Source organism: Crocodylus porosus, unplaced genomic scaffold, assembly GCF_001723895.1.
Source record: "Crocodylus porosus isolate Cpor-Errol unplaced genomic scaffold, CroPor_comp1, whole genome shotgun sequence".
NCBI lineage: Eukaryota > Metazoa > Chordata > Crocodylia > Crocodylidae > Crocodylus > Crocodylus porosus.
Genome location: NW_017728951.1, coordinates 36,067,300 through 36,095,067, shown reverse-complemented (window position 1 = coordinate 36,095,067; position 27,768 = coordinate 36,067,300). Strand labels below are relative to the sequence as shown.

The 27,768-nt window shown below is 43.6% G+C and overlaps 1 protein-coding gene across 1 annotated transcript in view; it reads right to left on the bottom strand.

Annotated features, from left to right (window-relative positions):
- The window catches only part of ANTXRL (anthrax toxin receptor-like), a 98,178-nt gene that overhangs the window by 18,630 nt on the left and 51,780 nt on the right, over nucleotides 1-27,768 (bottom strand). The window contains 6 exon segments of the mRNA XM_019556058.1: nucleotides 10,570-10,650; nucleotides 12,544-12,711; nucleotides 14,591-14,689; nucleotides 18,919-18,957; nucleotides 20,199-20,294; nucleotides 24,631-24,729. Coding sequence (XP_019411603.1) covers nucleotides 10,570-10,650; nucleotides 12,544-12,711; nucleotides 14,591-14,689; nucleotides 18,919-18,957; nucleotides 20,199-20,294; nucleotides 24,631-24,729 — 582 coding nt within the window.

Below are 27,768 nucleotides of genomic sequence, written 5' to 3'. Positions count from 1 at the left end.
CCGCCTTTCCTTCCTTCTCTATCCCGCCTGTAAAGCGTATAGCCCCTAATGCTAACTGCCCAGTCATGGGATGAATCCCATCAAGTTTCTGTAAGCCCTATTATGTCTGGGTCTGAACTGGCTATTCTGAGGGCGAGTTCCTCCTGCTTATTCCCCATACTGCGAGCATTGGTATATAGACATTTAAGGCCCTGCCTAGCTGTGTGTGCCACCCCCCGATTTGGGAGACTGTTTGGACCCCTGTTTCTTACCTGGGCACTCCTAGCATTTGTTACCCGTCTTGCTCGGGTGGTGTCTCCTTGCCTTCCTGCGGCCTCCGCTTGGACCCTTATCTTGCTGGGGTGATCTGACCCCAGCTGACTTCCTGCCCCTGGGGCAGGGGGTTGGACCTGATGGTCTCATGAGGTCCCTTCCAGCCCTAATATCTAGGAATCTATATCAGCCTTTAATAGGTTTATTTATTTAGCTTGTAAACTCATTCGGGTGGGCTCTGTCTTCCTATTATGTCTGTGTGCAATGCCTGGTACAATGGGGCTGTGTTTCGTAACTGGCAATTTAATATGTACCACAACATAAGCAACAATAATAATGGAGTCACAACCAAAGTCTCCATTTATGCACAAACAAGTCATGTAGAATTAAGGAGGTCTTACGACATTTCTGACCTTAGCCTTTCTAGGCCTCAGCAGAAATGAGGAATGCAGGGGTGGATCTAGGATTTGGCAAAGGGGGTGTGGAAGCAGCCACCTGTGCTACAAGGGTGAATGCACCTCTGCTCTCAGCCTCCTCCCCTGCCCAACCAACCAGTGCAGACAGATTGTGACCTGCAAGCCTCTGTGGACTTTTTAAGTCTCCAAAACACGTAAGAACCAACCCCTACCTTCCTTGCCTATGGCTGCTGTTTTCCCTGCTCTCTTGGGGGCAGGGAAGCTTCAAAGCCAATCCTCCCCACTTCAGCTAGGCTGTGTGGGGACTTGGTTTTCCTTCCCTGCACCTGGAAGACTAGGGAGAGTGGGGGAAACCAGCCTCTAAGCACTCTGAGATAATCAGATAGAGGGCAACATAGAAAAACAAACCAACCCCTGGAACAGTCTGATCCAATATTGGATACAGATATGATTTCTGCTGATAGACCAGTCTATTAATTTTAAAATGCCTTGGTCAGCTTTGGGGACTGGAACCTCCTAAATGGAAACAGTTGCTTGTTTTGCTGAAGAACAGATACAAATACTCCTGCTAACTGGAAGCAGCTCAGTGTTTGTGTGCCTGCTGTTCTAAGGTATGGACCTTTTCCCAGTTTGGAAATGTGTGCATAAGGATGTATGTCCAGTTAGTGCAACTGTGTGCATGTATTGGATACCTGTGCCTGACCAGTCAGAAGTGTGAGTGGCTGCATGTGAGCACCAATAACTACATGTGCAAGCATGGTGCACAGCTGTCTGACTTTCTAAAATCAGCCCTTGAAGAGTACTGAATCTTAAGGGGTACTTCAAGCAGTTCAAGAGAGCCTTTCAGTTAACTCAGATCATACACATTACTACTTTGAGGTGTCACACCAAGGAATACAAGAGGAAAGAAAGCCATTGGTAATGAGATGTGAGAGATTTTCCATGTAAGTGTGGGGGGTTGGGGCATAAACATGACCGAAAGACTGGGTAAAAACAGCACCATTCCTCAATCCGCAGCCCTGTTCCCCACCAGTGGAATGAGCCACTCAAAGTCCTGAACCCCTTTGTATCCACAGGGAACCAAGGCATAGAACTGGAGTGATTTACCCAAGGATATACCGAGTCTGGGGTAAAATAAGGGTCTGTTGAGTCCCAGCTCAGTGCTTCAGTCACAAAACCTATCCTTCCTCGCTCACTACTCACTTTAGTTTTGTGTGGTGACTCAAATTGACAACAGCCCAGCCCTGTAATTTATGCCTGTTGAAAATTCCCTGTCCTGCAGGAAACTCCGTTGTGAGCTGTTCCCAGTGAATGTGCTTTTGGTTCCCTGGGTGTATGACCCACCCCTAGGATAGTAATAATATAAACCGGCACAAGAGTAGCTGAGCCATCCTGGGAGCTCTTTGCCATACAGATACCTCTCCAGGTCACTTATGACATGTTTCCAGCTGTGGTGCTCCGCATGCCCTAGGAGGCTATGGCAGTGCTTAGGCACTGGCTGCTTGCTTGGGAACTTTATTCCACATGGTACCCATTACAGCTGGCTGTCACCTTACACTGCAAAAAGGTACCCAGGCACTGAATGGGGCTCATGTTCATTGGAAGTGACAAAGTGAGAACACCTACTGTGGCAGGCAGTGTCCTCTGTCTCTTTAATTTTTCAGTTACTTATGAAGGTAATTGGCTCCAGAAAGGTTAAGCAAAAGAAGAAAGCCTAAGAACCAGGCAAAGGTTTCTGATGCATGCAGTATGAAATGGCTGAGTGCTGCTGTCCCAGCACCCCCTGTAGCACTGTCAATTACTGGTTGGGCGATTACATCATATCTCTGAATGAACAGAAAAATCAGGCTCAAATCCTATTAGAGACCATTACTGGGATTTGAAAGAACTAATTAGAATGAGTTTCATGCACTGCCATGCAGACGACCAGTGTAGAATGATACTTGTTCCCAGGCACAGGCTGGATTCAAACTGCTGCCCACCTCTGGGTGGCAGCCTGGTAACAGGTATTAGTAATTAATTAGTCCTGTTTGTCTAGAATGTTTTAGGGTTTTTTTTTCTTTTTTTGCTAAGGCAGTACTTTAATTAAGCCTCACAGCTGTAAGGGTTATCCCCTGTGGTTCAGTGGTAGAGCCCTTACCTACCCCACAGGAGACCTGGGCTTGATTCCCAGACACATATACAACTGCACCAAACATCTAGACTGATCTTTGGATTCTGGTCTGTCTGGTCTTTGGATTCCTGTCTCAGTGCCCTAAAGGGATGGTGGAAGGTCTAGGCAGCCTCTACTCCTCCAAAAAAAAAAAAAAAAAATTCCTGCCCAGGCATATGCATCTAAGGTCTGGGTGGCTCTCATGCATACACCATGATCCAGGAAGACTGATAACTGCCCCAGCTGTAAGGAAGATAAGTATTGTGGTGGTGTTAGCATTTTACAGGTGGGAGAACTGAGGCATGTAGCTGTTAAATATCAAGAGAGGAGCCTCTGATTTATGGATGGGCAATCAGAGATTGCCAAGGCCCAAGTCCTTGAAATGCTGAGCACTTCCAAATCACCCCCCTGTCATTGTAGGATGCCTAGTACCTTTGAAAACCAAGTTCATGGCTTATGAGATGCCAAGCCATTGTTTAAAATCCTGGCAGCAGTGACTTGCTCAAGGTCACACAGTGATTCAACAGCAAAGATCTGAATCAGACCCAGAAGTCCAAATTCCAAGTATTATGCCACCAAACAACAGCTGTTGGAGCAAATTTTTGGTTGCCAATCTCTCCTCTCTCTCTACTATTGAGCAATGAAACGCATCAAATATAACTTCAGCTTTAAGAAGTCAGTCTAGACCTTTTCCCCTGTGACTAGCTTAGGGCATGCAGACCACTGGCTCATCCCAAGAAAGTGTCCTGTATTTATAAATGTAAGCACCAGAGATCTACAGATTATAGAGGAAAGCAGGATCCAACCTATCCAGTCTAAGTTCTCATCTCCTGGAAGGTGATTTCCAGAGATAAAAATAAGATCATTTTCTAAAAGTGTAAAGTAAACGAGAGTGATTCTGCTGGGAGAAAAATGCTTTCTTTTTCAGCTGAGGTTTCTTTGGTAAACCAAGCCTCAGAGAATTTCCTGTGACAGTATGTGCTGAAATGCAAAATGGAATGGATTTGCTGAAAGCAGCAACTAAACAGGCCCTTTGAACAGTGCGCTTCGTCTTCATCCCAGTACAAGGAAGGGATTTTAACATATACCTGCTGGCATCTGGGACATCCCCAGATCAGGCCCATACTGCCAGGTCTGGAACTGGGGCTGGTAGTGTGGGGGTGCGGAACTGGCTTATACCGATGCTGTACAGGAACTGCTGAGGGTTTGTTTGGCCTCTGAGTGCAGGGTAGGGCAGCAGTTACCAAGCCAGCTCTCTCTTACCACCCCCCTGCTGCAGTGGCCTCTGTGGGTTGCTACAAGCTGTGCAGGATGGCTGGAATGTAACATGCTTCAACCACTCATTCTCCAAGTCTCCAAAAGCCTCCTCTTCCACTTCAGAAGCTAGGGAAGGTGGGGTGTTACAGAGTCCATACAGCTGGCTCCGCAGGTCCTTTAGAGTGCCATTTGCACCAGTGACATGCCACAGCCCTTTTCCACCAGCTACCTCAACCCAAAAGGAGCACAGAACATCACCAGTGTATTCTTCCCTTCCTTCACACCCTAGTTGTTTGACACTTGTGTAGTGTGCAAATGAGACTCCTTCAGCCCACCCCTTTGCGAGCAGTGATGTTTTGCATCCACTTCACACTAATGTGAAAGAGCAGATGAGGAGCTGGGATAGGGTCAGAGTCAGGCCATGGCCTAATTTTGCAGTGCAGCTACATACTCCAGCTCATTGAGGGCTGTATATAACCTAGCAAGGCAGCATCAGCCAGAGGTACCTTACAAAGGAGAGACTGTCCCTCAAGTTTGATAAGTAGGAAAACAAAGCACGGAACAAAGGGTGAATGAGATGCCCAAGGTCACACTGCATATCAGTGGCAGGAAGGAATAAAAAATAGGCATCCCGCTGCTGGCACACTCTGCACAGCTCCTCTGCTTTTTCACCCCTAGAGTATGGGTGAGCAGGACCTCCATTCCCAGAGCTGTCTAGCTGTCCCCTTTCACCAGTGCTAACGTCACTTTATAAAATCAAACCTAGCAGTTTCTGCCCCTCTCCAACAACAATGCTGACAAGGGCCCTGGAACGAACCCCAAAATAGAAGCCCATCCCTGCAACTCCTCCTTTTGCATAAATAGCCACAAGGACGAGTTTGCCAGGACAAAAGGCAGAACGGTGAGCTGTCTCTCACCCAAGCACTATTTCTTCCTCTGCTTCTGCTGCTGAAGAGCAGAAAGAGCGATCCATCCCACAAATAACAGCCTGATGGGTAATGACAGGTTAGCGCCAAGTGTGTGTTTAGCCCTTCGTGCTCAAGCTTTGTGGAACAGGAGCTCCTGCTAAGGAAGGGCTGCAGAACCCAGGTGAGCAACATACTCCGAAACAGACCACTCAAGGCAAAGGTACCAGCTCCTCCTGGCAAAACTGGGATGCCTTCTCCTTTCTGTCAGCCTCATCAAACTCTTCATGGCAGGGACTGTCCACCTCTGGGAATAGTCTTTGATCCATTTAGCTGTGACAATATTTAATGGTTAAGGATCTTTCCTGAGTGTGCATGACACAACCAGTGCTTTTGAATTTTTGCTGTCAATCCACATCAGCACTTCTGCCAAGTGGCTCCTGCCTGCCTGATTAAGATCTTAGGTAAAAACCTGTCCCTGGTCTTACTCCCCTCATGCCAGCACCAGGAGTTTTCTCAAGAAGCCACCGGTGACCTGTGAAGACCTCTGCTGTCTAGTCTGTCCACAAAGGTTCGGGCTGGTTATTCTAGGTGTTCTGTGCTTCTCATCTCAAATTCTCTTGCTACCACTATCAGACGCTGGACTAGCCTTATGGCGGTTATGCCAGCTCCTCTGCTTGTGTTGCTGTCAAAGAATGGGGTTAGGGCCAGGCCTCACACCTCTCTGAAGACCCAGCAGGGGATCTCAGTGCAGATGAAGCTGGGGGTGGGGGCCAGGCTGTCTTGATGGTTCCTTGAGGGGATGCAAATTAATAAAGGAGTCTTGAAAGGGAACTGTGATGGGAGGGCATTGTAAGGGTAAGCGGAAAGAAAATATGGGGGCACATGATTATTGGGGGAGTGAGGAAAGAAAGCATGAAGGAGGGGTTGTGAGACTGGGAGGGGGAAGAAATTGGGTAGCTTAAGGAGGGAAACTGGGAGAGACAGAGATGGAGCAGCAACTCTTCTACCCCAGGACACGCAACAGAAAAGGCAAGTCCCTACATTTCTGCATGTGCATGTCAGCTAGAATTTCCACCCTGAGCTGCTCACAAAGCCTCTGGCATGGAACAGCTTCCTCTACCAAGAGTCAAGGCCCAGAAGGCAAAAACATCACTGCATACACTGATCACCTGATCTGTGATTTTTCAACAGGTGGATGGGGCTGACAACACTGCAGCTGCCTCAATGGATGATGAAATGTGGATGAGAATCTCCCCAGGGGTTGAGGAGGAACAGTGAGAAAGGGGGTGCATGGGTGTGGAAAAGTTTTCTTGGACCTGGACATGAGTAGCACTTGGGACTGGTGGGAGGATTTGGGCAGGCAGGTGGAGGTCGGGGATGGGGGAGAACTGGAGTTCTCTGGTTCTGCGGGGCTATATGGGGAGTCCTGCCTGGAGGTAGTTTGTTTATTGCACGCTGCTCTGAGCCGTCAGGATAGGCTCGAGTGTAAAGCTAATCAATAAATAATAACCAAGGAAGTTAATTGGACAGGGTGGTGAGCAGGCTGGAGCTGTGCTTTGCACACTCTTATTGGCTCCTCATAGCTGAAGGACCAAACATTTTTTTTAATCTAGTTGAAAAATGGAGCACATTTTCCATTAAAAAAAATTTGAAGAAATTATTTTCCCAATTTTCTTAATATTTTCAGGGATACAGTTTTTTTCAAACATAATTATTTTCTGTTTTTTTGATAAAAACCTGAACAGTTTTGATGCAACTGGAATTTTTCCCTCAAGAAAGTTTCCATTGTATCAAAACAAAGAAGTTGTGATGAAACCTTTTCAATCTCCTCTACCACAGATATACTTCCAGGACATTTTATTTCTTGATCAGGGAGGGAAAATTGTTTTACAAATGTTTTACCCAAATGGCCATTTTTCCTTAGAACATGAAACACCCATCTAATTTTAAGTTTCCAAATGCTTTCTGTATATGTTGGTTTTAGCCAGAAAAGATTACTGGAATGAGAAGAAAAAAAACCCTCCACAAACCCATTTTCCATATACCACCTTCCAAATTTCCAGCTCAAAATAAAGAATAAAAAGGGAAATAAGGCTTGCAGATTTCTGGGCAATTTGGAATTTCAAACCAAAATGTAAAAATGCAACTTTTTGAGTTAAAAAGGTCAGAGCTTCCATGCACCCCTCCAGTAGCCCAAGGCTCACACCTTTGGGTTTCTGCTGGAATTTTAACTGGCATCATGAGTCTAGTCTTTTGGGGACTGAGCTGGCTTTGTGCATTTCTTTTCCATTCTGACACAAAACACCTTCATCTGACCACAGTATGCCATTGCCATCCCCTTCCCTTCCCTCCCTCCAGTTCACCCCAAATCACAGTATTGACTTAAAAATGGTGGGGAGAGGGGAAATGGACAATTATTTTTGAATACTAGCTTTTGTGTGCTTCTTGCCTTCTGGGTTTTGAGCTTTTAGCATTCATGTTCTCAATCTTTACTACGCAGCCAGGAGGTTCATAAATGTAGTTTTCAAAATGGGGGGGGAGGGGAGGAGAGGGAGGTTGAGGTTCTCATAAATCACCTAACTCCAGGAGCTGAAATTTCAAGAAAAACACCAAATATTTTGAGATTCTCCAATAGCTCCTTCTCAGAGTTAGTGGAGAATGAGGACAAAATTAGCTTAGAACTGCCAGCCTGTCCATGTAATGAGTGATCATGTCTCTCTCCAGTTGGCTGGCTCGGAGGCTAAGGTCCTGCTAGTGATTGACAGCTGATAGTGAATAAGAAGTAGCAGCTTAGACTTTTCCTGTGGAAAGTCTTAGGTACTCTGATGATAGGCACACCATGATAGACAGTATCGGTCGCAGTTCAAACTACCAGTGTAACTGGTACTGTCCATTAGACTACCTATTCGCAGCATGACCCTGTATTTCCTGCTCTTATTATTATAGAAAGTCCTATAGTGCCAAATGCTCTTAGACTGGGTAGTGTACCTAAATTTCCTCCACAGCAACTAGCATAACAGAGCCCAGTGTTGGCTGGCGAGTCCCTAGCCACAACTGCATAACAAATAATAAATAAGAATTTTGCTCCCTTCTGCACTGATGTTTTCCATGAAATATAGAACCGAGGTTTAACCCTCGGCAATGGTTTTTTTTTCGGTTCTGAAAACAGAATAATGTCCAGTCATCTTGCTTTTCCTTTCAATATTCTTCAGCTTCAGCTAATTTCATAGACCACAGAACAGAGATTACCCTATTCTGCCACTGAAACTGGCTCAATGGGATCCCTTCCACCCTATTTCCCAGATGTATATTTGATTCTCTAATGTTCCCCTGTAATACAATAATCCTTCAGCTTGCTCTGTTTTAAATAGCCTCTCTTTGTTTTTTTCTTCTTTGCCACTTAGAAGGCTTGTAGGCAAGTAACTGAGAATCCCTGTTTTGAGTCAGCCCCCTGCATGTTTCTTGACTACTCTAACAGAGGAAGGATTGTGCTCTCCCCGATAGAAATTTACCAGGAGAGCAAGTGAAAGGCTGGGGATAGAATCATATTATACAATGTTAGTGCTATCAAAATACAGCTGGGCCTAAAGAGTCTATTCAGAAGCCCAGAGTTGTGCTTAAAAAGTAAATAAGGTGCCTCTAGCCCAGCTGCCTAAGGAAACCCAGTTTGGTAAAACAAGTTAGACCATTTTACAAAGCAGCATAGGAAGCTGAATTTATGCTCTCAATTCCTTTATACTAAAAATAAAATGGAAATTGTTGATGTCTAAACACTGAAGCAGGGATGCTCAGCTGGCCTTCAACTAACAGTCACACCAGCAGTTTGCCAGGAGCCAGAAGGATGCATCTGATTTGCCTTACATGGTGCAAATTAGAACTGCTGTCTATGTCTGCAGTTAAGGATGAAATTAACCCATGAGCAGAAGCCCAAAACAGTGACCCAGGACACACTCAAGTCATCAAAATAGGCACTTATGATTATGACTGCACTGCCATTACACAACTTGGTTAGTTTGTCCCAGACTCTGTTTGACAACGGGGCGTTGAACACAGTGACCAGGGCCAGAGAAGGGGGAAAGATAACTTCACCATCTGCTCCCTCCATCCTTTCCATAGCTCCAGTGAAGGAATCCACATTTGAAAGTGGGAGGGTCACGAGCAACACCAGACATTCTGTATGCAATTGTTCCTCCAGAATAATACTAACCGCATGGGTATTATTCTGCCAGGTCCTGTTAAGGAGTTTTTTAGGGTAACAGCCAGCTGGCTCCTGACTAAGTTGCTGCTAAGGAAAACATAAGGCAGTCTACAGACTTGGGGCATCTGTATATCTGGCCCTGGATGATACCAAGATCTGAGAGACAGGAAGGGCAAAGTTCCTTTCACTTTCATGAGGAATCTAGCCCAGAGATAGGAAAACCTGTGACTGAAAACATACAGGACATCCCATTCCCTGCATGCATTATTTCTGCAAAAGAGTTCCTCCCACAAAGAAGAAACCCCCAGAGTGTAAATGGGATGAAATCAACAGGAGCAACCCAGTAAAAAGGATACTTTGAAAGTCTGAGCTACCAGATCTGGAGCTCACATTCATTAGCTCTACTGATTTCTGCATAGCCATGTCAATTTATGTGAGCAGGGGATCTGGTCCATAGCATTTAACAAAGGAGGAGATCCTCCCTCTAGAATTTTGAAGTCCACGTATAGAATGCAGGAAAGGATTTTAGCCCTGCTGTTGAATCTCCAAATTTATTATTTCTCTTATAATCCATCATTTAATTCTTATATTTAATCTGTAAAGTATTATATATCCCTCAGGCATGATAGATAGTGTTTACATAAAACATTAGCATTACATATGAAACTCAAAACCAAGGGCTTTACAAATGTTTGGGGGGGGTGGGGGCTCTGGAGAGCTGCTCTAGTTAAAATGCCCACAGTGTCTCACGTATTCAGCATCCCCACGCTTCAAAATGGCAGCGTGGGTACTTTAACTAAAGCTTGTTCAATAAGCTTTAGTTAAAGTACACCCACTGCCATTTTGAAATCTGGGATTGCTGAATACATGTGACATCAAAGCTGCTGAAATGTTCTGATTAGTCTGCTTGATTAATTAAGTCTGCTCCAATGTGTTCTAACTGGAACGTGTTGGAGCAGGGGTTGGGTACATGTATAGGTGCCCCAAAAGCCTATAAGAATGAAGAAATGAAGAAGCCAGATTCTGATTGAATTGTATCTCTGTGGATGGAAGGGAAGGGAAAAAGCAGTACCACTGAAGGGGGAGTTCATATTCTACGAGCAATGGCTATCAGTCGAGACATGATTATGTCTTTTGAAATGCCCCTGTCTCTACCTGCATCTTCTCAAATGGCAGCGAGAGAGAGACAGCTATTGAACATTACAAGCAATACTTTTAAATAGATGCCACTGCAAACATTTTAGCTCATCTTCAAACCTTTGGATCTTGTGATGGATTTTAGCCTGGGGGTCATCCGGAGAGACAAGCTCTCTAGAGGAAGGGGGAAAAAAAGAGCATTGCTGCTGACAACAAAGAAGTGACATGACAGTGTTTGTGACACCTTACCTTATCCCCTGGCTGTGGTCTCATAAGAGAGACTTGATCATAGCCTCGTCGAACCAGAGCCCATAACGCATCAAGTTTGCCCTGGAATCAAAAATGTATGACATGACCAAAAATACTTGAGCTAACAACATGAAATTAAACTACACTCGCTTTGCTGCAGCATTCCCGTGTATTTAACCATCTGCACACAATGCAGGTTTCTCTATCCCATTACCCTTTATACACCGATTATCTGTGTAGATACTGCATACCCATCGCAGTGATGTCATGCACATAGGCAAACCAGGCATTTTACACAATGTGCCAAATTTACCCTCCTGGAATCACACCAAGATGGCAGCCAGCTCAGTACAAGCAATATTGACAGCTGGTGCAGAAAGGCAGGAGGCAGGTTAGGAAAGGCTTGATGCAAAGTCTGTGTATATTGTGCTGGAGATTGGTTCCATAAAGCAGGGCTGTCCAGCTCCTGGCCCATGAGGGGTTAAATTGTGGCCCCCAGGCTCTTGCCCAGCCACTACAACAGCAGCTGGAGTCTCTGGACTCCCTCTGCCTCCTCCAGCTGCTGCTTCTTGCCTCTACCCCAGGAGACAGAGTGGTGCAGCAGCATAGGAGATGAAGGTGAGCCTGGTATGCAGTGGTGTAGTGGTGGGGATCACGGGCACCTGGTGCAGCAATGTGGGAGAGGGAGAGGCATCCATGGGGTGGGCATCCTCGGGGCACTGTAGCTTTTCCTGGTGCAGACTATAGGGCATGTAGACTGTACGGTGTGTCCATGGGGTGCTTAGAAGCTGGACAGCCCTGCCATAATGGATTGGACTGTGGATTTTGCAGGGATAGACATCCAAAAGACTGACTGCTCTTTTAGGCTTTAAAACAATTCTTATTTTTAAATACATGGGGACTTTCCAGCTGAGTATTTCAAGATAATACACACATTAGTGAACCGATAATGATATAGGTTTTAACATAATAGTCATTATCCCTATTTAACAGATGGACAGTCTACTGGATAGAGCATTGTACTAGGACTCAGGAGAACTGAGTTCAGCCTCAGGTCAGCCTCAAATTTCCTGTGACCACAGGCAGGTTACTTAAGGGCCAGATCTTAGTCCATCTATTAAGTGTCTATCTGTAATCCTATTTCACCCTATGTAAGCCCCTGAAAAATTGTTAATACAAAAGGGTAGTGGGTCTTTTTCTTCCTTGGTGCTTTTTTGTGACTATTTTAAGGCTGTGATAATGCCATATTGCAAAAATGGATGCATGACTGGATTTTCAGGGATTTAAGCAGTGTGGAATAGGATCATACATAGCTGCCTAACTCCATTTAAGGGCTGAATTAGATGGTACACAATTTGGCTCTGAGTTTACACTCTGTCTCCATTTCCTCATGTGTACAATGGCAATAACAGCACTGTCATACCTTACAGGGTGGTTGTGAGGATAAATATGTCAAAGAAAATGAGTGAGATACCGAAAAACTGCAGTGATAAAGGCTAAATGAGTATCTGGAGAAACTGAGGCACAGGGAAGCTAAGTGACTTGGTCAAAAATCACATATTGGATTTGTGATAAAGTTGGGAGGGAGTAGTGCTAAACTGCATCAGTCCTAGTCTACTGTTGTGACCACAAGCACAGCCTTGCCACCTTATCTGCACCACCTGAACCTTTTACAAATGCTTCACTGAGCTGGCACAGTCATGAAAACAGGCCTTCTTGTGAGCTTCAGAGCACTTCCTAATGAGATATAGCCTGAGCAAAAGGTATCATAAAAAGAAACACAAAAAGCAGCCCAAGACCAATGAAATATTTAATCCCAGAAATGAACAAAGTTCAGGGATAGTCACAGTGTTCTAAACAGGTTCCCCCTGCCCCACTATCTACCCTAACATAATCTATCCTTAGGACACTGTACATGGTGACATGCATGGGGTGAAAGACCTGTGCTTTAAAGGCAACATGTAGGCCCATTACCTTGATTGGAGTGTACCATTTCCTTTGGGAAGGTGGCTTTCGCACATAGGGTTTCTTTGGTTTAGGCTCCCATGGCTCATATTCTTGTTCTGGCAGCTTAATGATGGCATTTTTGGGCTTCTCTAATTTTGCCCCTTCCTCTGTGGATCCTTTGTCTCCCCATCTCACCTAAAGTTATAAGAACAGGTTGTAAATGCAGAAATTTGACTGATTACAGTTTAATCTGATGGTGTTATTAATCTAGTTCCCATCACTGATGGTGAAATATTCAGTCACTGCCTCTGGGAAGAATGATGGTTTCAAAATAAAAAATACTGTCAGAACTATCCATTATGACAGGCATCCAGAAGTTAACAAGCAAGAGACAACCCCCCTGCCCATTAACAACAATAGCCTGAAAGAGGACCACTCAAAAACCTATTCTTTGCACAATTTCACACAGTCAGCTATCAAGACAGTTCAAATTTTTACTTTGGCAAAAGCCTGAATATTCAGGGGAACCATACATTAGACTGTGAAGGCAATCAAACCTGAGGTAGTAATAATTTATCCAGGGATACTGCAAAGTATGTCTGTACAGTTACCTCAGGATTGTATCACTGAATCAATGGCATAAAAATTGCACCACATTTAGTCACTCATTAAATCCTGATGAGAGAGGCAATGTGTGTATATATCAATTCCAGGATATTTTTGTTCTGGGACAAATACAGGGTCAGTTTATCCAGGGACAAATGCAATGTGTGGGTGCCTGCACATGAGTCCAGAGGCTGCTCCGATGCACTGTAATTACAGCGTGTTGGAAAAGACTTGATTAATCACATCTGCTGGAGCATGCTAATTACTGTGCTCCATCCAGCCAGCCTCTGCGTCTCATGTATCAGTGTCTCTGTACTTCATAATGGTGGCGGGGGAACTTTAACTAAAGCTCGTTCAATGAGCTTTAGATAAAGCACCCCAACTGCCATTTTGAAGCACATGGATGCTGATACACAAGATGCTACAGGCACTTTAATTAGAGCAGCTCTTGGAGCCACTCTAATTAAAGTGCCCACCTCCAGGGCACATGTCAACATGCCCTCTGTTCCTAGTCTAAATGGTACAAATGATCTCAAAGGCTAGGGGAGGAATAGCATTCAGGGCAGATTAACCTCAATGCATTTGGAGGCATACTTTGCATGGACACAGATATAACTAGTCCCGTATTGCCAATTTCATTCAACAAACAGATAGCTCTGCATTAGCTAAACTACTTGGTCATTTTTATGAAAGTCCTAAGCGGATTGAACTGCTGTCATCCGTTTCAGAAGTGACAAAGGCATCTACAAATGGGTTCTTGACCACTGATTCCAAAACTTGCAGAGTAACTTATACTTGCTCATTAGAATTGGTTCCTCAGCAAAAAGCATTGCACAGCCACACGAGAACATGCAGGATTTATCCTAATAACACATCTTATTATAAACTGAAAATAAAGGATAAAATTATGGTGCTGGAGTTCTAACTGACTTCAGTGGGATCTGTGAACAGGTGCCCAAGAGCAGGATTTGACGTATGGGGTTGCTTAGCTTCTGGCTCTCTAGAGTGAAATTCTCCCAGGACAACTTAGTGCAGTTAGGATTCTTTCCTTAATTCTGAAAGCATAACCACTGGGGCTAAGAAGCCATTGTTTTAATTCAATTAGACATAGTTTGGACCAGACCCTCAGCTGGTGTAAATTAGCACTGCTCCATGAAAGTCCAGAGAGCTGAATTCATTTGTACCAGCTGAGGATCTCAGCCAATAAGCTAAATGTTGCTGTTTCTAATCCCATTTTGCAACCTGCAAATTTGTATTTGCTACTAATTTCAGAACCATTTCATTAGAGACACCGTTGGATATCTGCCTATTTGGAAGGCAGGTTAAATCAGGTAGATATCCTAATTAAACATCAGTGTCTCTTTTCCACCTTGATAACTTTTTAAAAACCATATGAAAGCATAGTACAATGATTTCAATCAAACATTCTGGTTTTCACAGGAATGCAAGACTCAAAAGCCCTTAATACCTCCATCCTTTTGATTCCCCCAACACCTCTGCCTCCGTAATAAGATGCATCAACAGTTGGCCATTTTTTCTTTGGCAATCCATCTTCATCATCTGATTCCTTTGGGAAAGAAGGAGAGAAGAAGCTGCTGATGCTGTTTTTTAAAATCTGGGGATATGGTAAACAAGTGAATATCATATGGTCCTATCCCTGGATATCTGGCTGTGGATATTATAGTTATGTACTGACCATGAACAAAAGCCTCTTGTCTCCCCAGCTCTAACTTTAACTAGGAAAGCCAAAGACAACTGTCAGTTCCCCTTTTCTCTTCTCTTCAGGTTGCTTTTATTTGCAGTCAAATATGCAGAAAGTTTTTAGATCACAATTGACTTTTAAGACAAAGTGGAGATAAATTGTACATTATAATGGACTAAGTGGCAATCCATTAGTCAAATTAAAAAATGTATTAATTGTATTGGGAACTGTGGGAACATCTACATGTCACCCTACAGTAACTACTAAAGCATGGTGCAGCACTGCCCACGCTAAGCCGAGTGTGCGGCACACGGTTAGGCTTAGCTGCTACTTCACTGTAGCAGCGTGCTAAAACAGGGCAGTGTGCCACTATGGCAAAGTAGCTGCTAGTCACATGTAGGCTCACGTGATTGCTACGCTGCCATAGCATGTTATACGGTGAAGTACTGCATTGCTATGGCAACGTAGGGTGATGTGTAGATGTGTCATGTGTCACCTAATAGGGAGAAAGGCCACTACTGTCAGCTTCCAGCTCTGTGCATCAGACCTTCTTCTCACGACAGCTGTAGCAATTTGCTCTTTGTGGAAATAAGCTCACAATACACAATTCACATCTAGGTCTGAATGTGGAACAAGCCCAAAACCTCAGGAGGTTTCATCTGCCACATGGGGGCTGTTTTTTTTAAATTACCTCGAGTGCAGAGGAGTCTTGATCTGTCTTTTATTTCAGGGCTGCCATTCATTCCTTGCTTAACTTAATTTAGTGCTCATAAAACTGCATGTTTTGACATCCCCTGAGGCACACTGCCAGATCCCCAGCTGATGTAAATTGGTGGAGCTTCATTGACTACAATTTGATTTATCCTGCTGAGGAGCATTAAAGAGACTTCACTGGAGTTACAGTGATTTATGACAGCTGAAGAAATTTGACCATTGTCTCCTCTTGGTCCACAAAACATGAACGGTAGGGAGAGGGGCCCAGCAAACCTTAGCTATAACAACACTCTCTCTCAGTGCCTTAAACAAACTGGGTGCTGATCCACATGGTTATTACTGGACTAAACTGCAAAGTGCCTCATACTGATCTCCCTAAGCAATGGTATGTTTCTGGAAAACTGGGGAATATGATTTTTTTCTATCAGAAAAACAAGCGAAACCTGATTTATAGAGAAAGGGTGGGATTATTATTGAAACTGTTTAACAGTTTTTGGATGATGTTTTTCAAATCTGTCAGTGTGATCTGGGTGCTAATTTCCTATTAGAAATCTATAAGAGCAAAAGTACAAATCCCTCAGACAACTCTGCAAATTCATTCTTTGGGGTATGTATGTATGTATGTACGAATGCGTTTTTGTTAATTATCTCTCTTATGCCAATGAAATGCGTTGGAGAAAAGTTGTGCCTATTAACTATGCAGTGCCCCTTGATCTTCCATGTAAAGACTTACACAGCTAAGCAGATTGTGAGGCAGCACCTCTACAAATCCTACAATGAAAACTAAGGAAACCAAATGTTATTATTTCCATTACTGCTAATTTTTAAGATAAAAAAAGCCATGTAAAACTCATCTTTCTTTATAAGAACAAAACAAAGCCACAAATCCAATTATTTTCCCTTTGCTAGGTTATCCTTAAGATTGAGTTAGACATGATACAGCTGCAGGTATAATTCATGCATGCTCTTTGTCACAGCCATGACTGGCAAAACATTGAGCCCAGTGGGTGATATCTTGGTCAGAGAGTAGCAATGGAAGTTTTTCTGTTGTCTTCAGTGAAGCCAGGCTTTTGGACACGCCTTGCTCAAATCGAGTGAAATTGAAGATACTTAGATGACACTCCAGTTTAAGTATGTTTGTAAGTGTTTTGCTGCTCTATAAGCCAAAAGACTCAGGTCACTAGCAAGCCTAACTGTATGGCATTTTACTGAATGGATATTAAAAATATTAATAACTTCTATTTTATTACAGTTTTGAAGCACCCATATAAGGTATCCTGTGCACCACATTCAAAGTGCATAACAACACTTATATCTAAAGAATATATGTCATAAAGTTGATGAAAATCTAACCCACCATTGTTTAAGACTGACTGGGAGTATCTACATGTGACACTATGTCACCATAGCAACATGCTATGGAGACATAGCATCCATAGCAGAGGCAGGCAAAATATAGCCCACAAGCCACATTCAGCCCACCATGCTATTCTATCTGGCCTGCGGGGCCCCTAAAAAATTTAGAAAATTAATATTTTTCTGCCCCTGGCTGCCTGTCAAAGATGACAGGAGCCAGGGGCAGTAGGACCCAGGGGGAGTCAGTGGCAGAACAAACAGCCACAGCAGCAAGTCCTAGTATGGCATGGTATAGGCTGTTACTGTGCAGTCATTTAGTACTTCCTTTTGGAAGTACTAAATATAGTACATAGTAACAACGGTGTTGTAGGGCCACATGTGGATGTGCCCACTGATTTGTAAATAAATGCATTCAGAATCAGACTATATCAGTAGAAGTTCAAGCCAGAGTATTTAAATAATCTGTTGACATGTTCTATAGAAAGCCCATCCAGAGAAAGATTAGATGGACAAGGATGGCGAAACCCGGCTAATGGACAAAGATGAAAAAATGTAGCAAATGAATAGTTAGCATTTGCATCCAATGTTATTTCTGGAAATGTAAATGCTATTTAAGCAGGACCAGATTTGACTCCACCTATTAGGTGCCTAACTGTGATGCTGTTTCACACTGCTCAAGTCCTTGAAACCCATTAATACAAGAGGTGGGTGGGTCCTTTTCCTTCTTGCTGCTTTTTGTGACTTAACTTTAAGGCTAAGGTGACAGTGGGCATGTCTACACAAGATGCTGTGTCACCACAGAAACAAGCTACAGCGATGTAAAATTGGCGATCATGAATCTTATAGCACATTGCTACAGTGACATAGTGGCAAAAGAAACCTATGCTTGACTGGCAGAGTGCAGTAACAATGGTGTTGTACAGCCATATGTAGATGTGCCCAGTGTTTTGTAAAAGTAGATAAATTAATGGATTTTTAGGGGACTTGAACAGATTAGAACAGAATCACATTTAAGTGCCACAGTCCACTTAGGCGCCTAACAGATGGAATAGAATTTGATGTATAGTCTGTGAGCTGAGTTGCATATTTCAAAATTCATAGGAATCTTAAAATGGCTCACTTTGAAACCTGTGCAGAATGTGGAGACACTGAAATCTCATGTTTCATAATAAGGCTAACTGCCTTAAACAATTAAGATTTTGATGCATATTTCAGAGTTAAATTGCCACAGTATTGCTGCCCAGGACAAATAACAGGATCCCGGAGACAGTAATGGTGGCCTCTAGCAACCACAAAACAGCAGCTGTGGTTCCTTCCTCAGCCAGATGCCAAGTTACAGTAAGTTAGCAAACTGTAATCTTCTTATGTGGGTTTATGCAAGTATTTTTCCATGGATTAACTCTGCTTGTATGTAAGGAATGGGAATAGTCAGGGCTCTATACTAGAGATTTCCTGTTTTTAATGTCATTTATATTAGAGTAACACAGAGAAGTCTCGACTGAGGCCAAGGCCTCATTGTGCTACGGTTTGTAGATGCATTCAATGAGACACAACCCTGTCCCAGAGGGCTCAAAATCTAAATAGACAAAGAGCACATAACTTATTGTGGCTCTGCTGTGCAACCTTTGGTTTGAAGTCAGGTCCTTAATTCCCAATACGAGGCACCCTAAACCTTACTCAGTTTGAACTCCCACAGAAAACAGTAAGTTTTACCTAAGCAAGAACTACAACATCAACCTGAGATTTTCATTTGTATGTGCTTCTTGTGGAGCAGCACAGAACAAAATATTATAGGTCCTATTGAAACAATGATCCTATAAAATTTCTTCTATGTCCCTGTGTATGTACAGGGGAGATAATGGCAGAGATAATATTGTCTTGGCCCAGCAGACTCTCTCTTGGCCTCAGAGGTGTCATTTGACATGTATAGTGGATCTGAAGATCTAAGTCAGTGTCATACATTGCAATGGCTGCGGATAGTATAATTACAGACAGTATAATTATATGAAAAGGACTATACTTACTGGCTCAGGGGGTGGTGGTGGAGGAGGCTCCTTGATGACCTATGATTTGGATATGATGGGAAAGGATTTGAGTTAGAGGCAGGTTTCATACATCTGTCAGTGTGCTTATCCCCTGGGCTCTGTTCTGACCTCACATTATAGGCAAGTCCCACTTTTTTGCTCAGTATCTATCCTTTCCCACTTGGCCCTACTTGTCTATGATTTTGTGAATTAGTCTAATTCCTTTTCATCAAATGTCAAATTGGTGCAGGTGAGAGGTGGCCAAGCCTGCCCCAGTGAATCAGGTGTTTATTCATAGTCACATGCTAAATCACCAAAAATATGGGTTCATATTTTATATGCTAAAAATTTCCCTGAACTGTACAGGGGAGTTGATTCCCACAGTCCTGACAAATGAGAGTTTCCAAAATAAAATAATACTGCACGCATAATAATCCATCTTATATAGCATGTAGGCATTGCTCTATTCAATGCTGCAAAGCGTAAGTGACATAGGCCACATCAACATGAGATGCTGACTGCGCAGTTGTTAAATACTTCTATAAATAAGTACTAAACGACTGCGCAGTAACCCAAGTTACTGTGCAGTAACATCAATGAATGGCCTTTTTGCCTTGCTGATTGTACAGTCACTTGAGACTACTGTGCAGTAGTATCGCATCATGGTTGCTGCCACATGACACTACTGTGCAGTAGTCTTGGGCTACTGCATAGTCAGTGTCTCATGTAGACATGGCCATAGATAAATACATCCTATTGTCAAACATGATTCAGGCACTTAAAATCTAACTATATCACTCCCTTACCATGCTCAGCAGCACTCTGCTAGAACAAACAATTGAAATCCATGGACACTTCATCCTAAACCTGGAGTAGCACAGCTTCTTTAGTGCCCTTGCAAGTGGGCCAACTGGCTCCACTCCTCAGTTGAGGTAATTAACCCTGGCACAGGGCCACATATGTGAACTGACTTACTCAAAGTCAGTAGTAAAGTGGTTCCAGGTTCCATGTTCTAATGATGCTAATGCTGTCTCACTTAGACCTGAATCAGCAGAGCATTTAATCTCCTTTTTACCTTTAAGCATGTACTTAAGTCCCACTGAAGTCAATGAGACAGGTGCATGTTTCATGCACAAAGAAAGGCTTTCCAAACATGTTCACTTTTTTCCCCTAAAGAAATAAAGATGCTCATTTGCTGTGGTCACTGTCTACTGTGCATCCCTCCAGGTTTTTAACTCCAGCCTCTGGCAGAGAGATGATAAAACAAAGTCCACACTTACCACTGTGCAGCACAGAGGCCAGAACCACCACAGGAGAGCCAGTGCCAGTAACAGAAACAGAATTAAGAGTGCGATGAAAAGGATTGTCCCACTCAGCTGAAAACAAGATGGTGATTTCCACATTACATTAATGTGTTACAAGTGCAGCAGGTTCAGGTCTTAGACATGGAAAAACAAGTCACCTTTTATGCGCTATGGATTTTTAGTCGGTTTACATAAAGAATATACAATCAGTCACTGTTCTTATTGGCACTGTATTCAGTAAGACTAGTTAATCTTTAAAGCCCTGCTTCAGGGGAGCACCCCTGTTCATGAAAGACAGTTATGATCCAACAGTCAATGGAATTTAAACAAGTGCTTGAAGTGCTTTCCTAAAAGGAGGCCTAGAAGTGTGGGTGAGACCCCCCAGTGCCCTCAGTGTGACATTTGCTGTGACTTCAGACTGCAGAATCCTAGCTATTCATGTATGCAGACTAGTCTCTCATTGAAGGGGTAGAAGTAAATTAGGAGCAAACTACATGTTTGGAACAAAGAATGTGTAAGCAACTCAGATATCCTTGTGTCTTGCTTTCACTCTGTTTCCCTGTGTAGACAGCATTGTAGTCTACTAGGCATTTAGGACCATTTAGGCTTTTCAAGCTGTCCACATGCCAATGTGGGCCACATTTTCTAAAGGAGACTAGCATACGGTACCTCCCACTGTGACGCTTCTAATCGGACTTTCAAAGCAGCCAATTACTCAAGAACACTGAGTTCTGATAACCCAACCCTTTATTTTGGACTCTAAGTAGGATCTGAGCTATTTGGAAAAATCTATCCCTGAGTTTGGAGCCCTCCCAAAAATTTAGCTTTACTAAATTAATCTTCATGGCCTTACCCACACCCAAAATTATTTGTTCTACTTCACTTAAGTAAGCTCACAAGTCATGATGGATCTCCATATCACTTTACCGATATCCTTAATAGAGCACTAGCCAATACCAAATCACACTGACCCTTATATACTGCCTGCACCTGTTTCCAGTACTTTACAATGTCTTCTATGAACTCAGGGATTTTTAAATAGCAACTAATTCTCATGACAGGATGGGATGTTGCAGCCAGGAACCTATCGTTTACATGGGCCTGTGTATGGTGTTAAGAGCTAGGGGCAACACTTTAGCCTGGCTGCCTTAGTGTTCCCTTTTCCTGTGCTAATGGAAACATCTTCAGTGCCCATTACCTTAGATTAGGTTTCCTGAGTTTGATGAAAGGTTTTTCTCAGTATTGTCACTGAAACAGGATCAACTGAGAAGATGCAAAATCCTACAGCAAAACAGTGAAAGGGCCAAGGGTAGGTGATAAATGGTTAAGAGGGACTAGAGATATGTTGGAAGAGAGGCTGAGCACCTAGAAGTGGGCTGGAATGGGAGCTGTAAGCAGGTAGAGTACAGCTCAGAGAGCATGGACGGACAGTAGGTTGGATGGGAAAGGAGGTAGGAAGTTGTTGAATAATAAAATCCATGAGATTTCCTTAGTTAAATCTACAATCCATATGTTGAATTTATGTGATTAGAAAGTACAAATTAACATCTGACCTATTCTATAACAGGCATTTTCTTTATTGTCTGAGGTGACTTGTATTTATTTCTCCATAATTGTATTTGTTTTTCCATCAAATGGAGAAGAGGCAAAATAAATAAAAATTGGTCCAAGTTATGTAAACTTGGGCACAGACACTGAGGTCCTGTTTTAAAAGTATTATTCAGGTCTTTCTTAAGCAACTATCCAAGGGACCTAGTTGATTCACATTTTATTCAGCCTTTACTTGGGCAAAAATGTAGGATTTCTTCCAGTACAAAAAAAAGTGGAGCAGTCAATACACTACACTGGTCACACACACATACATAGCCACGAGCTCCTGTTAATGTATGTTTTGTCCCCAGGAATCCTAATTTTCCAATCCTAAATGCTTATGTATAAAATATTAATACACTTGCTAGGAGCTGCTGGAAAAAAGCAACTAAAGTTTCCTTTCAAAGATAAAATACACAAAGCACTGTAGTGAAATAGGACTTGAAAAGAAAATAGCAGACTTCATGCAACAAAGCAAGAACTAGTGCAGGGGGTCACACAGGAGCTGAAGACTCAGGGAGCAAGTAAAGAGAAGGCACTTACTGTTAAGAAAAGGACAGTGCAGAAGAGCCAACCAAGAGCAAGGGCTGATGGGGCCAGGTGATTGCCACTCACAGAAAAGGAGACGAAAGAGAAAAGGAAACGCAGGGAGTCCCTAAATTGATAAAGACAGCATTAAATGCATGAGATTCTGGACAACCCAGAAACTTTATTTGGAAAAAGTGGGCCAGATCTTCAGATGGTAGAATCTGATTTCTGTGGAGAAAGGCTACTTTACACCAGCTGAGCATCAGGTTCCTTTGTCTTGTTTGTTTTAAAGCTACCAGTGAAGGCAGTGCTGATGCAAAGTGCCAGAGTAACAACCTTTGAGAGCTCAGTCTTCTGTTTAGCTCCAGCCACTGGTGATACGAGCCTCCTCCATCTAAGCTCTAACAGGGAGAGATCGTCTTTATGGCTTAGAGTGCAGTTTCCCTTAAAACTGTATGAAATATTGGTAGCTAAATGCACAATAGGTTAACAGTTGTGTTTCACTGTAAGCTCAAAACTAGACCTGCCTTTGTGAGAGATTGTGATTATGAGATTATTTTGAAGGTGACATTGGGTTAAAATGTGAAAATTTCTTGTCTCCTGTGTGTGAAATCTCCCTCTACTAGAGTTCATGTAAAATGCAAAATTTGGAGGTAGTTGTGAAATCAGGTAAAATGACTAAAATGTCTATGATAAATTCTGAGTAACTTAACGCTATGACTTTTTACGGCTCTGAGGTAAATGACTCCAGACTGGTGGCTGAAAAAGTCAAGACACCTCGACTGAGCAGATGTAGACTCCCAACTTTCAGTCATTGTTTCTGTCCCACTTTTTATTACTTCTACACTGAGACTGCCAAACGGGGACCCAATGAGCACCTAGGAGGATGCTGGTGTTGGAATGAGCCATGAAATAGCCTCCAGATTCTCACAACAGTGACCAAATCTGGGTTTAGGCCCACTACTGTGATACAAAATGCCTAGTATCCAATTGCTTAGATAACCTTCCTGTAGCATAAAACATCTGGGGCTGGATCCTTAGCTGGTATCAGTGGCGGTAACTCTGTTGATCTTCACTGATTTACACTAGTATGGGGTGTAGACTATCCTTTCACGTGAGGTGTAGCGAGGAGATTGCTTGTCTATTAATGAGCTACTTAGTTTTGTTTCTATGATTAAACTTCTGTGAAATATCAGTTTTAACGGCTAATTACTGTTCTTCTTTGGGCTAGCCAGTCCTCCTGACATTAGACTGGAAGAGCGGATTTTCCCAGCCATCTCTCTCACCTCCTTCCATCAATATCAGCAGCACACAAAGCTCTCTTGACTGAGAGAGCCTGGAGCTGTTGCCCTTTTACAATCCTTATTCATGGCACCCTGGGAGAATTCTTCTGTCATTCCAATGGCAAATATAAATCCCTCTGCAGGAGTAAACCTAGGATTTTGAAAAGTGGGATGTGACAGAGAGCTCCCTGACACTGTTTGGCACAACTGGTGTCCATGACTAAAGCTCTCAGCAATAGAAATCACTGTGCATGTGCTGCACATTCAAAGTGGGGTGCAATCACACCATTGCACCCTCCAGATCTGCGCCTGTCCCCTAGCGAATATGAACTATACAGGGGGGCAGAAAACAAGCAACAGTGGCCTTTACTAAAGGATTACTTTATTGGAACAGACTGCCACTGGAGGCGGTTCAAGCACCCACTTTGAACGCCTTCAAGACACATTTGGATGTTTATCTTGCTGGGGTCCTATGATCCCTGCTGACTTCCTGCCTCTGGGGCGGGGGGCTGGATTCAATGATCCTCCAGGGTCCCTTCCAGCCCAAATGTCTATGAAATATCTATGAAATTACATTTGCAGTCCACCCAAAGGTGCCCGTGACAAACCCAAAGAACCTTCTCTCCTTAAGAGCTTGTTGAGAGAGTGACTTTGTGCTTTGAGTTCCCATGATAGAATCCAGTATTTCCTGAAGGGCTGGATGACTCTTCTCAGTTCCTTCAACCTGCCCAGGACTTAAATTTCTCTCTCGTTCTCCATCTCTTTCTTGCAGGCTGAAGGGGGAGTATTCTGTTGATTTAGTATGCAAGTCTGTCAAGAGCTATTCATTGCTGCAGTCAGTGGGGGATTAGTCTCATCCAGCCTCAGTGCATTGCTGGGATCAGGTCTATAACTGTGCGTGGCAGCTGCAGAGACTTTCAGTTCATTTAGGATCCCTCCCCTAAAGAACAACCCTTTATTCCCCAGGTGACCAGAGTTTTTCTGTCAGACCCCACATCATTACTTACACACTGTGTGCTGGTGATGCTAACAGAGCTGGAGATGAACGTCAAGCCATTGTTCATGCTGACTTGTAGAAAAACCACCCTAAAGCACAAAAAGATATGCTTATTTTTAGTGTCATCGTCATACTCATTGTTCTCTTCATTCCAGCCATATTTTAGTTTTTGGCTCCTGCAGATAACATGTCTGCCTAGCCAAGGCAGTTATGTGACTGCAGGTGCTTACCTGCAATTGTCTGTCTGCTTGCCCAAGAGCCAGGCTTTTTATATGTTGGCTTAATTAAGTTGGGCCATATGTTCTTTATTAAGGACTCCATCCTACCTGGAGGGAAAGGGCACTAGTACAGTGACTCGCAGCCTTAGGCATTTGTAATAATGCCTTCCTAGCCTTAGGCATTTGTAATAATGTCTGTCTGCAGCAAAGAAAAATGTAGGATAGGATCACAGTGTGCTCTCATTCATACTAGTATAAACTTTGACTAACTCCACCATGGTTAGTCAAGTTGAACTAGATTTGTGCCAGCGTAGCTGAATGCAGTCTCAGGCTCTAGTTGAAAGTGCATGTTCCCAGCTGCCCTAGCAGGCCTAGGATGTGCCCCAGGAATCAAAATCTGTACCTGCTTAAGTGTCTGAGTACTTGCATCTTCCCTCTTACTACAGTATGTAAGTACCCAGGGGATTGCAGGGAAGTAAACTAGGGAATTATTCATTGCTAACTTTCACAGGTGTTGGAGTAAGGGAAGAAGCTGCTGAGGTTGGCAGAGCAGCTGACATCACTGGCTGTCAAAAATGGAAAACTTACTGAATGTTAAATAAAATGTGAATGAGCTCTAGACTTTATTAAAAATGGGGAAGTTTGATGGAAGGCTTTACCTGATGTTCTTCTCCCCTTTTCTCACTAACATTCAAAATGAACAGAAACAATTCACACCACTCCACTCACTAGTCTAGTTCCCACAGACTGGTTTCTCCTCTATGGGGTTGTTGAGGGTTGTTAACTTAAATCTCCAGCAATGCTGAATGATTACAAGATGCCCAACCAACAGGTGACACACTGGAGACAAAATCTAGAACCATGTGAAACTTGCCTCCCTCCAGGTCTAGTTACAGATTTGAAGCCCAGCCTGGGGTAGGCTGAAAGGCTTGCAAGCACAGGTTGATTTACAGTGTTCACATATTACCAATTGCAGTTTAAATGTAAAACTAAGAAGTACTCATGAGTTTTCTGCTTTCAGATTTCAGGATATTTAAAGCAATACAAGCAAAGCTGAAGGAAAGATCTGTACTGGTTCCTACAAACTGAAACTGAGGAGATCTGCACAGCTTTGCACCTAGCTCAAATGACTGTGTTCTGAAGAATGTGTAAGTCTACTACTATCAGGAATTTAGCTGTCAATGGTCATAAGTATGCCGCTCCGGAGCAGAGAACCACATACTGCTCTTGGTTACGCTGGTTTAAAATCAGTAATGATTTTATTTACTGCAATCCACAAAAAGTGAGCCTTATCCTCTTGTCCTTGTATCATTTATCCTGTTGTCATTTACCCTGTGTAAAGCATATGTAAAATGCTACCACATGAGAATAGCAATGCAAGATGTAAGGAACTGAAGAATCATCAGGGCTAATAAATACAAACCTATATGATTATATATATAATCATATAATTATGATTTCATAACATATTGCACCTAGAGGTGTAGCATGGCAGTTCTGTGCCTAAAGCAGCCATAATTCACAGAGCAGCATGGGCTTCCACCTTGCTGATTCTGGTGTGATCAGCTGCCACTGCCTAATTTTGTGTCCCCTGACAAAGGCGATGCCTGGAATTGCTGTCCACTGTGACACCTGCATCCAAGGATTTTGTGACCTGGTCACAGAAGGCCACACGGTTGGTCTGACAGGACCTGCCTCAAATGAACCCATGTTTGAAAATGACCCATCCACTACCACTCTCTGGGTGCGGCCCTCCAACTAATTTGCGACCCATCTGACCGTGTAGGCATCGATGCCACAGTTGCCTAATTTCTTAATGAGAATGGAGTGAGAGACAGTGTCAAAGGCCTTCCCAAAGTCTAGAAAGACTACATCCACTGCGACACCTGCATCCAAGGATTTTGTGACCTGGTCATAGAAGGCTACCAGGTTGGTCTGACACAACTTGCCTCGAATGAACCCATGTTGGTTGCCCCTAAGCATGAGGGTCACAGTGAAGTGCTGAGGGGCACACTGAAGTGCACTGGGTTAGAATACAAGGCAGTCGAGGGGAAAGAGACTTAACGGTGGGGGTCTACTACAGACTTCCCAACAAAGGGGAAGAGATAGACCAGGAATTATTAAGTCAGCTCACGGAGGTAGTTAGGTCGAAGGACGTGGTCATCATGAGTGACCTGAACTTCCCAGACATCTGCTGGGAAAAGCAGTCAGCCAGGTCTGACTGCTCACGTAGGTTCCTAGCCCAAATGCAGGACCTCCATCTAACCCAGAAGGTGCACAGCCCCACCAGGGGAGAGGCCTTGTTGGACCTGGTGCTGGCCGCGGGTGATGACCTGGCGAGGGGCCTGCGGGTGCTCAACCACCTGGGCGACAGCAATCATCACCTGCTGGAATTCACCATCCAGCACAAGGTGGCAAACGCCTGCAGCAAGGCAGCAGCCCTGGACTTCAGGAGGGTGGACTTCAATGAGCTAAGGAGAATAGTCGGGGAAGCACTGAGGTCCTGGAGGGGAGGGGAGCCAGGTGTCCAAGAGTGGTCGCTCCTTAAGGAGACGATCCTTCAAGCCCAAAGGGGGGTAATCCCAACACAGATCAAAGGGAGCAGGAGGGTGAAAAAGCCCCCATGGCTCACCAGAAGCATCCGGGAATGTCTTCTAGCTAAAAGGGAGGCGTACACCCAATGGAAGGGAGGGGCCATCACCAGGGAGGACTATTCTGTGGTTGCTCGGGGATGCAGGGGGGCAGTCAGGAAGGCCAAGGCCGAGATGGAAATGGGACTAGCTTCCTGGATCAAGGACAACAAGAAGTCCTTTTTTAAATACATAGGGGGCAAAAATAAGGTTCCGGGTAATGTTGGGCCCCTGCAGGACACACTGGGAAAAGTGGTCGTTGCACCAGATGACAAAGCTAACCTATTTAACGACTTCTTT